A 12274-nucleotide genomic window follows, 5' to 3' on the forward strand; every position below is an offset into this window, starting at 1 on the left:
GTCTATTGGATAGAATATTGTATAGCCATTAAAGTTATGATTTGAAACATTTAATAACATAAGAAAATATCCATGATATGTTAAATTTTTTAAAAGATAGGACATAAATTGTTCAATCCATTTTACTAAAAGAAAAATTCTACAGAATGTTTATATTTAAACGAATGGAAAGAAATACACCAATGCTAACAGTGGCTATCTCAGAGCTGTAGAGTCACCCATACTTTTATTTTTTTCATCTTTGTGTCTTCTCAAATGTCCAAATTAAGCATGTGTTAATTTTGTACTTAGAAAAACACAGATGCTACCTCAGAAGAAAAAAGACATTTGTAAAGTGCTTTGAGTCCATTAGAGTCTACTTCCCACACAACGACACAATGTTCCCAGCTTCCTCATCTACCACAAGAAAAAGCAATTTACAACACTTCCCTCAGCCTCTGTGCCTTTGTCTGCTTAATTCTGGATTTTTAAGCAGATAAAGGCACAGAGGCTGAAGGAAGGGCTGTAAATATATATATATTATATATACATATATAATATATATATATAGGAGAAGGCAATGGCACCCCACTCCAGTACTCTTGCCTGGAAAATCCCATGGACGGAGGAGCCTGGTGGGCTGCAGTCCATGGGGTCGTGAAGAGTCGGACACAACTGAGCAACTTCCCTTTCACTTTTCATTTTTGTGCATTGGAGAAGGAAATGGCAACCCACTCCAGTGTTCTTGCCTGGAGAATCCCAGGGATGGAGGAGCCTGGTAGGCTGCTGTTTATGGGGTTGCACAGAGTCGGACACAACTGAAGCGACTTAGCAGCATATATATATATATAGGCTTCTGGGGTGGCTCAGTGGTAAAGAATCCACCTGCAATGCAGGAGACATGGGTTCAATCCCTTGGTCGGGAAGATCCCCTGGAGAAGAAAATGGCAACCCACTCTAGTATTCTTGCTTGGGAAATCCCATGGACAGAGGAGTCTGGAGGGCTATAGTCCATAGGGTCTCAAAAGAATCAGACATGACTTAGCAACTAAAATGATGATGATCAGCCCTTCTTTGATCATGCTTTTCTTAACAAGAATTTTATTGCCAGTCATGGAAGACACCTAAGAAAAGAGTCCTGCTTCCATAAACCTCCTTTGTATTGGGCAGCCATTATAACAGGTCAGTTGTTCTCAACTCTGGTTGTACGTGAGAAGTACTCAAGAAGTTTAAAATAAAACAAAGCTGGAAATCACTTCCAGTGATTCTGATTTAATTCGTCCAGAGTAAAGCTTGGACATCAATATTTTAAAGTTTCCAAGGTGATTATAGGGGCTTCCTTGGTGGCTCAGACAGTAAAAAAAAAAAACTACCTGCAATGCAAGAGGCCAGGGTTCGATCCCTGGGTCGGGAAGTTCCCCTGGAGAAGAAAATGGCAACCCACTGCAGTACTCTTGCTTGGAGAATTCCATGGACAGAAGAGTCTGGTGGGCTACAGTCCAGGGGGTCACAAAGAGTCAGACAAGACTGAGCAACTCACACTTTCACTTTCAAGGTGATGATAATGCACAACCAGAGTTGAGAAACCCAGAGGTAAGTGAAGACACAGACAAATAAAGTAATGCTTTCTTAAGCTGAATTCAGTTGAGCAAGAGAGGCAGGATTGAAACTGATCCTCAGAGGATCATTTTACACTACTTGTCTCTGAGATACCCACAAGGTACCAGCTGTTCATTTGTTAAATGCCATAGCCTAAAGATCACAGCTCCCACATCACTAGCTTCCACGTTCATTATCTGCATGACCCCAGGAGATGGGCAGATCCCAAAATAATGCTCAACATCCTCTTCTCCTTTGCTTCCAAACTCACCTGTGTTAAGACCACTGCTAAAAGGCACCTATGTTAGTTGGAAGGGTAACACATTACTCCGTTAGCCATTTTTATGCTGTCACCTAGAAAAGGACAGAATGCTGAGAGACAGGGACATAGGACAAAGGTGTTTTGACATGGGGAAGGGGGAAAGAAAAGGCCAGGAGTGGTGGTGATAGGTCCAGTTTGGCTACTGGATAGACAGGGAATATCAGGATCTTGTGTGACGTCAAGAAGATGGAAGGGCTCTGTCCACTTTATAACATTGCCAAGGGCATCCATAAATAAGACCTATCAAATAGGCTTGGCAGTATAACGTACTTGAAAGAGCACTAAATTGGAAATGAAGGCACTTGCTTCTAGGGCCAGGACTAGGGTGAGGCAAGCGAGAATACATTTGGACAACTCTAAGAAAGTGGTTTTTTAGGGGGTGGGGGAAGTGAGGAGATGTTGGTCAGTTATGCAAGGTGAATAAGTTCTGGAGATCTAAGGTACATGGTGGTGTACCTTAACTACAGTTAACAATACTTCTGGTGACTACAGTAAGCAAGACTGTATTGTACACTTGGCATTTGCTGAGGGTAAATATTTAAGTGATCTCACCACACACACAAAAGAACTAAAATGGTAACTAAGTCAGATGACAGATGTATTCATTAGCTTGATCGTGCTGATCACTTCACATTGTAAACATATATCGAAATATCAAGCTTTATACCTTAAATATATATACTTTCTATGTGTCAATTATACCTCAAGACAATTGAAAAAAAAAAAAGACAAACCAAAAATAAAAAGCCTTGTGCCTTAGCTGCTTCTCTGGCTTCACTCTACTACCGGCCCTGCTGACTTAGGTTCTAGTCTTGCTTCTGACTTTATACTAGCTATGTGATCTTGGGCAAGTCACTTCTTCTCTCTAAACACCACCCCTGCAAACCAGAGCAGCTCCACTTCTATCTGTCTTATAGGTTAGGCTTCCATAACATTTTTATTTGGAAAAAGAGTTCCAGAGCTTTAAATTTTTTCTATGACTTCTCTAAATCATCTGTAAGAGTCCTTCTAGCTTGTAATGTGTGATTCTGTGACTGAAAAATGCAAACCACAAGAATTTTCATGGGCCATTTTGAGTCTTTCTTTTTCAACCTGAAATGGCAGTTTCCAGCACAATCCAATGGGACAAGTACTGAATTACCCTCTGGGAAAGATCAATTTTCCTCTCTAGATCCCTGGTGGCTCAGATGGTAAATAATCTGCCTGCCATGCAGGAGAGCTGGGTTCGATCCCTGGGTCAGGAAAATCCCCTGGAGAAGGGAATGGCAGCCCACTCCAGTATTCTTGTCTGGAGAATTCCATGGACAGAGGAGCCTGGCAAGCTACAGTCCATGGGATCACAAGAGTCAGACACGACTGAGCAACTAACACACAGAACATTTCTAGGGGTCAGCAGTCCCTTTGGGAGCATTATGGGAAATTCCCTGAAAACCCTCACCAGAAACAGAATGCTAAAAATGTCAGCGCTTGTGTGGAGCCCATTTGTCAATATTAGAGCCCGCCCCCCCCCCCCGCCCCATCATCTGGGGACTGCTAGACACCATGTCAGAAGTACAGATGGTGTGGCTTGGAAAGACCTGAGACAGGTTCATGAGCAACAACAGGTGTTGCCAGCCCATGCTGAAATACGTAAAGCAGAAGGGAGAAAATTATCCCCAGATCTATTTCCTTAGGTGTCTTCATTACCAGCATCCATATGTCAGTATCTTATTTTTTATTCTTTTGTGTTTTCAGATCAAATACTAAATTTGTTCAGCATAGAGTAGCTTTTCATTTTGTACATTGAACAAAATCCCGCCCTTCACTCCCCTTGTGAAAATGATTTTGACAAGTGTAGATTTGAGATTTTTTTTTTTTTTGTATCTGCTGTCATTCCTGTCACGAGGTCAATCTAACAGTCACAGATTGAATTCCCTAGGAGCAGATTCTGAGATGGAAATTTCCATGCAAAATTTTACTGCAGAGTACTCTCATTAAAAACACTTGTGGGAACCAACAAAGACATACTGTATAGCACAGGGAACTCTACTCATTATTCTGTGATAACCTGTATGAGAAAAGAATCTAAAAAAGAATATATATATATATATGTATAAATATATGTATATATATATATTCACTGAATCACTTTGCTGTACACCTGACACTAACACAACATTGTAAATCAACTATACTCCAATAAAATCAAAATTAAAAAAAAAAACACTCATGGGAGGAAAAGAAGGAAGCAGCTTTGAGCAGAAGAAGATAGACTGTGCAATCATAACAAGGCCTCAACCTATCCTTCATGTAGCTCTAAAGTTGGGATGGCCCATTAGAGTTACCCTATTTGGAATGAAAATATCTACTGCTTCATTGACTACACCAAAGCCTTTGATTGTGTGGATCACAACAAACTGTGGAAAATTCTTAGATGGGAATACCATACCACCTTACCTGCCTCCTGAGAAACCTGTATGCAGGTCAAGAAGCAACCGTTAGAACTGGACATGGAGTAATGCACTGATTCAAAACTGGGAAAGGAGTACATCAAGGCTGTATATTGTCACCCTGCTTATTTAACTTATATGAAGAGTACATCATGCAAAATTCTGGGTTAGATGAGGCTCAAGCTGGAATCAAGATTGCTGGGAGAAATATCAATAGCCTCATATATGCCATCCTAATGGCAGAAAGCAAAGAGGAACTAAAGAGCCTCTTGATGAATGTGAAAGAGGAGAGTGAAAAAGCTGGTTTAAAACTCAACATTCAGAAAACTAAGATCATGGCATCTGGTCCTATCGCTTCATGGCAAATAGGGGAAAAAGTGGAAGCAATGACAGATTTTACTTTCTTAGGCTCCAAAATCACTGTGGATGGTGACTGCAGACATGAAATTAAAAGACCCTTGCTCCATGGAAGGAAAGCTATGACAAACCCAGACAGTCTATCCAAAAGCAGAGACATCATTTGTCAACAAAGTCCATCTAGTCAAAGCTATGGTTTTTTCTAGTAGTCATGTATGGTTGTGAGAATTGGACCATAAAGAAGGCTGAGTGCCAAGGAATTGATGCTTTTGAACTGTCGTGTTGGAGAAAACCCTTGAGAGTCCCTTGGACTGTAAGAAGATCCAAACTGTCAATCCCAAAGGAAATCAGCCCTAATTATTCATTGGAAGGACTGATGCTGAAGCTGAAGCTCCAGTACTTTGGTCACCTGATTTGAAGAGCTGACTCATTGGAAAAGACCCTGATGCTGGGAAAGATTGAAGGAAAACCAATGGAGGCAGCAGAGGATGAGATGGTTGGATGGCATCACCTACTCGATGGACATGAGTTTGAACAAGCTCTGGGAGATAGTGGAGGACAGAGGAGTCTGGCACGCTGCAGTTAATGGGGTCGCAAAGAATCAGACACAACTTAGCGACTGAACAACAACAATTTGGAGTAAAAGGGTTATGCCTGGATTCTGCATAACAACCAGTCACTGGATGCAGATTTCCCTGGGAAGAAAGTATTACTTTAAGCTAGGCAATTCTCTTTAGGAAGTGACTTTTCCAGAGTCTGAAGGAGTAAGTCCTTTGGCTGAAGGGAGATCTGGATGGTAGAGCCTTTACCAAGACGACTTCCTTGTTTAGCAAGAGTAGCCCAACAACCACTCCAGCAGGATTGGATTGGTCGTAGCTGTGGCCCAATTCATCCACAATCACTTTGGCACTCCGCTATTGTCATGTTCCTGTGTTATCTTGAAAGTGTGAAAGTGTTAGGCGCTCAGTTGTGCCCAACTCTTTGTAACCCCATGGACTGCAACCTGCCAGGCCCCTCTGTCCATCGAATTCTCCAGGCAAGAAAAGAATACTGGAGTGAGTTGCCATTTCCTTCTCCAGGGGATCTTTCCGACCCAGGGATCAAACCTGGGTCTCCTACACTACACTGCAGGCAGATTCTTTACCGACTATGCTACCAGGGAAGCCTGTGTTATCTTGGTTGAATGCAAATGGCAAGTAGTCTATCATTCAGCCAGTTACCTATGTGGTAGCTCTCATTCTTTAAACCAAAGAAGAAATGGAAGTTGGACAGCAGCAGCGGTTTGGAATCAGGATGAGAGAATTTCCTGCTCAAATAAAAGTAGCTTTCAGTATTGCGAAGTTGAGCACATTAAAGCTCACACACAGTGGAGGACAATTTTTAAGCTGCTAAAACAGCAGACTTATTTTTACAAAGCCAAGGCTTTTGTTATATGCACCTCACCTCCTACAAGCACTGACGCCTGCTTCTGCCCTGCCTTCAGAGTCAAACTTTTCTTTTTTTCTTTTTTTCCTCCCTCGAACTCACATTTACTGTCTTTGGTCAGCTGTAACAGGAAACAGTCAAACTATAACAAATTAGGTATGAAAACAAATGAAAATGCTTTTATTTGGTGGATTGCTCACTGACATGTACTGCACTGAGGTGACCATTCCCTCCAGAGTTGTTGAGTACACAGCCACACATGCTTGCAGACACAAAGAGACTCTGCGTGGTGAGAAGATACTACAGAGTTAAGCCACAGTTCTAACTTGCTCAGAAATGTGAGCGAGGCTCATAGCCCAGAAGGCCCCAGATCCAACTTCACTGAGAAATCAGTATGCTTTTTCTATTTAATTTTTGAAGAGGTGATGCATCCACATGGTTCAGAGAACAAAAGTTAAAAAAAAAAAGATCTATAAAATCAGTGTTTATTAAGCACCTTTGCATTTGTGGCAGCAGGCAGCGTATAGAGCAGCACTCATTTGTCATCCATGTCTTCCAGGAGCGTATGCTCTGAGCAGACAGCATGGGTTGTATCTTTTAATCTTTATTGTTTTCATACTTATAGAAAATAATACCTGCTTCTTGTTAAAAAGTCAAACATTACATAAATAAATGACAGTGCAAGTAGAAGTTCTTGGTAATTCTACACCTCCGAGATAATTACTGCCAATTCCTTCAAATTTTTTTCTATACACTTCAGATTTCTTTTTACAGAAATGGAACTACACTACAAATGCTATTTTGCAGCTTTTTCCTATGGAATAGTATATTGCAGTCATATTTCTTTTTGTTATATAGAGATTGAGCTATCTCTTTAACAGTAGCATAGTATTCCATGTTTATGTACTATGCTTTATTTATCCAGTTCTATTTTGAATTTTTACATGCCTGTTGTACAGTTCTTCAAATTGGTTTATCCACGGCTTGTAACTGATTTACCTTGATTTAAATCTACACATCTCAGGAGAATGTATGAGTACTCAGTAACAGAAGCTTCATGAAGAAAGAGAGTCAGCCACAAAGGTCTACAGGTAGGAAGAGATGCCAGGAAAAGGGACAGACAGGTGCAACTGCCTTGAGTAGGTAACAATGAGAGCACTGCATAAGTGGATAAGGCCATCTTTCAGATTTGAGCAACTGTGAAAATAGGGGAGAAATGAGGACTTGGATAGGGTGAATTTTTTAAAAGGGAGATAAAAGCAGGTTGGAATGGAATGAGTCTTGATGCATGGATGGAGAGTTGTTATACAGCAAAGGTTTTATAAAGAGAATAGACATCAGTTCAGTTCAGTTCAGTCGCTCAGTCGTGTCCGACTCTTTGCGACCCCATGAATCACAGCACTCCAGGCCTCCCTGTCCATCACCATCTCCTGGAGTTCACTCAGACTCACGTCCATTGAGTCAGTGATGCCATCTAGCCATCTCATCCTTGGTTGTCCCCCTTCTCCTCCTGCCCCCAATCCCTCCCAGCATCAGAGTCTTTTCCAATGAGTCAACTCGACGCATGAGGTGGCCAAAGTACTGGAGCTTCAGCTTTAGCATCATTCCTTCCAAAGAAATCCCAGGGTTGATCTCCTTCAGAATGGACTGGTTGGATCTCCTTGCAGTCCACGGGACTCTCAAGAGTCTTCTCCAACACCACAGTTCAAAAGCATCAATTCTTCGGTGCTCAGCCTTCTTTACAGTCCAACTCTCATATCCATACATGACTACTGGAAAAACCATAGCCTTGACTAGACGGATCATTGTCAGCAAAGTAATGTCTCTGCTTTTGAATATGCTATCTAGGTTGGTCATAACTTCTTTAGTTGAATTCAAGCTTGAAATTAATTAACAAAATAATATGGCTATTTAGAAGTATCAGCAATGTGAGTGCTAAAATAACAGCCCATATCAAAGCAAGTAATAATCCACATTGGTCAAATCACATATGAATTATCAGGATCAATAAAATACTGACAAATGTCCATAGGATAGAGACAGAACAGTGAGGGAAACTATCATGAAACTGTTGAAGGATTGGGGCATTTTTAGCCTGAAGAAAAGAAAGATAATGGGATATAGGTATATTCTGTTTTTAAAATGTGAAGGACTATCACATGGAAAGGGGGTTCAATTTGTCTCTTTGTTTCCAAAATAGTAGAACAGGATGAGCAAGCAGAGATTACAAGAATGTAGGTTTTGACTCAACAGACAAAATACTTGTATTTTGCTAAAGGGTATATTTTTAAAGTTTAGTTTCAATATAGCAAGATGCCCTGTGTAATTTCATTACTAGTATTATTCAGCCAACACTTTCTTCATAAATAGTACAGAAGTAAAATTCAAACTTGTCCTTGCTGAATGTTCATAAATTCTTAATTAGTGGGATTCAAAATAATGAGGCTTCATTGTACATTTCTCAAGAAAGATTTTCCAATACTTTAATCTTTTCTTTCCTATGCTTATTTCTTAATCTCGTGTCTTGGCCCACCATGTGCCCTCAACTCCCACTAAAGCAGAGAGCACATCAAAAAGCCACACGAAAATGTAAATCTGAGCAATGAATACATGTGGTTAGTTTAAAAAGAGTAAGCATTAACATTTAAAGCAATGGTAATTTACTCCTATCTGTAATTTTGAGCTCCTGTGCTGAAATTGCTCATTTGGAAATTACCAAGTGCTGGGGTCTCATTTGTGATCTTCTTCCCCATATACCCAGCATACAAAAGAGTCATCATGACTACCTGAGTCACTGCTGCCATCTCCCCGAAGCACGCTCTCCAAACGTCAATACCATTTTCTCTGGTGCAGTGAAGATGACCCCTAACAGTAACCTGCTTACACTACAGGGTGAACCTGAGGTGGCACAGAACCTGGAATGTGTTCCAAGAGCAGCACCACTGTCCTCCATTCTCTCCTCCTCCTGTAGCCAAATTGTTAGGTCACAGATTATTTGGGTCTTGCAAATCATCCCCATTACCCACTTCCATTAGTCATTACCTAAATATAAATGGAAAACAATTTAATGGAGCAAAAGGAGCTGCTTTTGACCATATCCCAATCAAATAATGTCTATGCCTGATGAAATTATACCCAGATTATGGATTCATACAGAAGCAAAAATATAGACATGATATAATATTAAGAGATATGAATACTCTCAAAGACCAATACATATGAAACCCTTGTGCTCTTCTGTGACTCATACAGACAGACTGTTCTTTCCAGCTTCTCAAACCCTGATTCTAAAAAGTTTACCCAAAACTCAAGCATTAGATCTTTTCTCTTTCCCATGCAGCATAGATCCAGAAGGTTAGTAGTTAGTAGTTGTCTGATATAAATTAGCTTAAAAAAGAACTGAGAATCTTTGATCAATTGAATTGAGAAAGGGGAAGAACTCAGGAAGACATAATATGATTGAATGCTTTTGTAATACTGTGAACAAAGAAACAGTATGCTATCTTTGTTATAGACTGGTTTTATCATGTTTTCTGAGAGTTATATTGCTTGGGAGACATAATTTACTTTGTTGGAGAGTCATATCCATGTAAGAATCAGCCATATTATAATGAGGTTCTATCTCTACTAAAGCTATTTCTAATTCTGAAGATCGTTGATGTGGAAGATGAAGGAAAGAACAGATTGTGGCCAGAAATAAGACAGAAGCTACTGGCATTCATTCTATAGATATTTTGATAAGCCTGGCAATAAAAATAATTAGGTACTATAATTCAGCTGTGATTGCTCAAGTACAGACTTGATAAGCACTTAGCCTGGCACCCCAAGTTGAACCTTCTTTCCTTTCAAACAGGATAGAGATATGCCAACTGTCCAAAAGGTTAGGACTGAGGTTATGAGTAAGCCTGCTGTCCACAAGGGATAAGGTTCAAGGGAACCCAATGGACTGTGACTAAAACCTCACTAGAACATTTAATACCTACAGAAAGATTTTTAAAAGAAAAAATAATCAATAAAACTGTTTTCCCTTCTTTTAGGATTTTCCATCCTCCAAGCAATTATGGAAGCAGCAGTACAAAACAACTGGCAGGTGACAGCAAGGTCTGTGGGAAACATCAAGGACGTCCAAGAATTCAGGCGCATCATTGAAGAAATGGACAGGAGGCAGGAAAAACGATACTTGATTGACTGCGAGGTTGAAAGGATTAACACGATTTTGGAACAGGTAGGTTTGAGACTTATTCCACCCCAAGCCAACCTGTTAAATCATCAACCTGAGGCAGTTCCCATATCTGCTAATAAATTAAGTAGCCAACAGACTAAACTTGCCAACAGTTTTGATAGTCTCTCTAATCCTTTTTTCCTCCCCCGTGGCAGAAAAAGAGAGAGAGAGAAATAAAATCTAAGCTGTTGAAAATTGTATAGCATGATTAATCTGGTAGTCTCTGCAATTTAATGCATAAACACACCCTTCCACACCTCTGTTTTTTAGATAGCTGAAAAATTCAGAGTAATCCCCTTCCTTTCCACACCTTCCTCCCAGCAAGGAACAGTCAAGGGGTTAGAAAGGGCGGAAGGGTAGAGTTTTTGTTTCAGGGGCCTCGTTGCAAAATGTCAAAGCATCATTCACTAGGTTTGAATCTGTAGATATTTTTCCAGAATATCCCTCTGGTTTGAGACAGAGAACAAGAAAGAGAGAATGAATGAGAATATGTGTGTATATAATTGAAGACCATTTTAAAAGTAAGATGGCATATGAGAGAAAATGATTATGGTTTTTAAAATGTGAAGAAAATGAAAAAGCCTCAGACTGGGGGGAAAAGTACAATTTGATAGGCCAAAAGATATTCATTGTTAACGTTGGATATTTAAATAGAAAACTGAAAAATATGAGAAGAAACGTTTCACCCTAAGCCAGATGGATATTCTGTTTGGAGTAAAGAGTCAAATAGAAATGTGGTGAAAGTTTATTATTTTCCTTAGCAGTCTCAATTTGCCAGTTAATAACAAAGTGCCCATACTGCCATAAACAAAACTGTAAGGGAAACATTTCCATTCTAATTCGATCCCAGTGTACCTAGGGGCCAAAATAGCTTCAGAGATTCAAATTATAGTGAGCAGTCATTGCCTGGGAGAGCTATTTTATAGCAAATTAAATATTAACAATTTGTCAGATATGCCCCCGTGAGAAGAGAATGTAAAAAAAAAAAAAAAAAAGAAATTGGTAAGAAAAGAGAAGGAAAAGGAGGGAAGGGGAGAGAAGAGGAATGAAGAAGGAAGGAAGGAAGCACTGATGGTACATCACAGGGATAGAAAGCTGTCCCCTTCTTAGGAACACCATCATCTCTAGTGAATCAACTTCACAAAAAAATCTAGAGCACCAGCCTGGCTAAATCAAATTTTGCACCTAACATTATCTTAAGCTACCCAAATGATCCACCCCTCCCTTCCAAAAGGAAAAAAAAAAAAACTGCCTTTGATTTTCTTAGATCTTGAAAGTGAAGAATCAGGTCAGTGATGTTGGTATATGTACTCCATGCCCTCTAAAATTTTATACCAAAATAGCCTTTTAGTGGGTGACCTACTTAATAGCCTAAAGCAGAGGCCTTGTCATACTTTGTTTTCCCTCTTTTGTACTAGTCACTTTGGTTTCTTGAATAGTTTACATTCTGATAAGTCTTTGGGGGTTTATAGGACCTTATACTAGAATCTGGGGTTTTCTTCAACATGACATAGTAGAAAAAGCAGTGGGTAGAGCTGTGATTCCATATAGCTGTGGGATCTTGGGTATTTACTATATCTCTGCCTCAGTTGTCTCATCTACATAATGGGGAAAATAAAATATACTCTTCTTCACATGGTTGGTATAATTGCTTTGAAAGGCATAAAATGCTATAGAAAGAATGATCATTATTACTAAAGATTTTCAGGAAAACTAAACTAACATTTGAAAGCCCTGTTCTTTCTTATAATGTCTCAATTGCTATCTGTCTTTCTTCTGGATGCACATTCACAGCATCCCTCATAATACTTTCTATACAACTTTTCAGAGAACATTGTTCAAAGAAAAGTTTTAACAACATTCAAGTAAGGCCAGAGAGTTAATTTCACTTATTCTTTTCCCCTCTTTCAAAAAATTGTCACAAAATGATCTACTCATGAT

At 39.7% G+C, this 12274-nt stretch overlaps 1 protein-coding gene across 1 annotated transcript in view; it reads left to right on the forward strand.

The window, feature by feature from the left end:
- GRIA3 (glutamate ionotropic receptor AMPA type subunit 3) overlaps positions 1–12274 on the forward strand; it is a 301196-nt gene that overhangs the window by 148277 nt on the left and 140645 nt on the right. The window contains exon 4 of the mRNA XM_018044259.1: positions 10149–10336. Within this exon, the coding sequence (XP_017899748.1) occupies positions 10149–10336 (188 nt within the window). The remainder of the gene's footprint in view (positions 1–10148; positions 10337–12274) is intronic.

This window comes from Capra hircus, assembly GCF_001704415.2.
Source record: "Capra hircus breed San Clemente chromosome X unlocalized genomic scaffold, ASM170441v1, whole genome shotgun sequence".
Lineage (NCBI taxonomy): Eukaryota > Metazoa > Chordata > Mammalia > Artiodactyla > Bovidae > Capra > Capra hircus.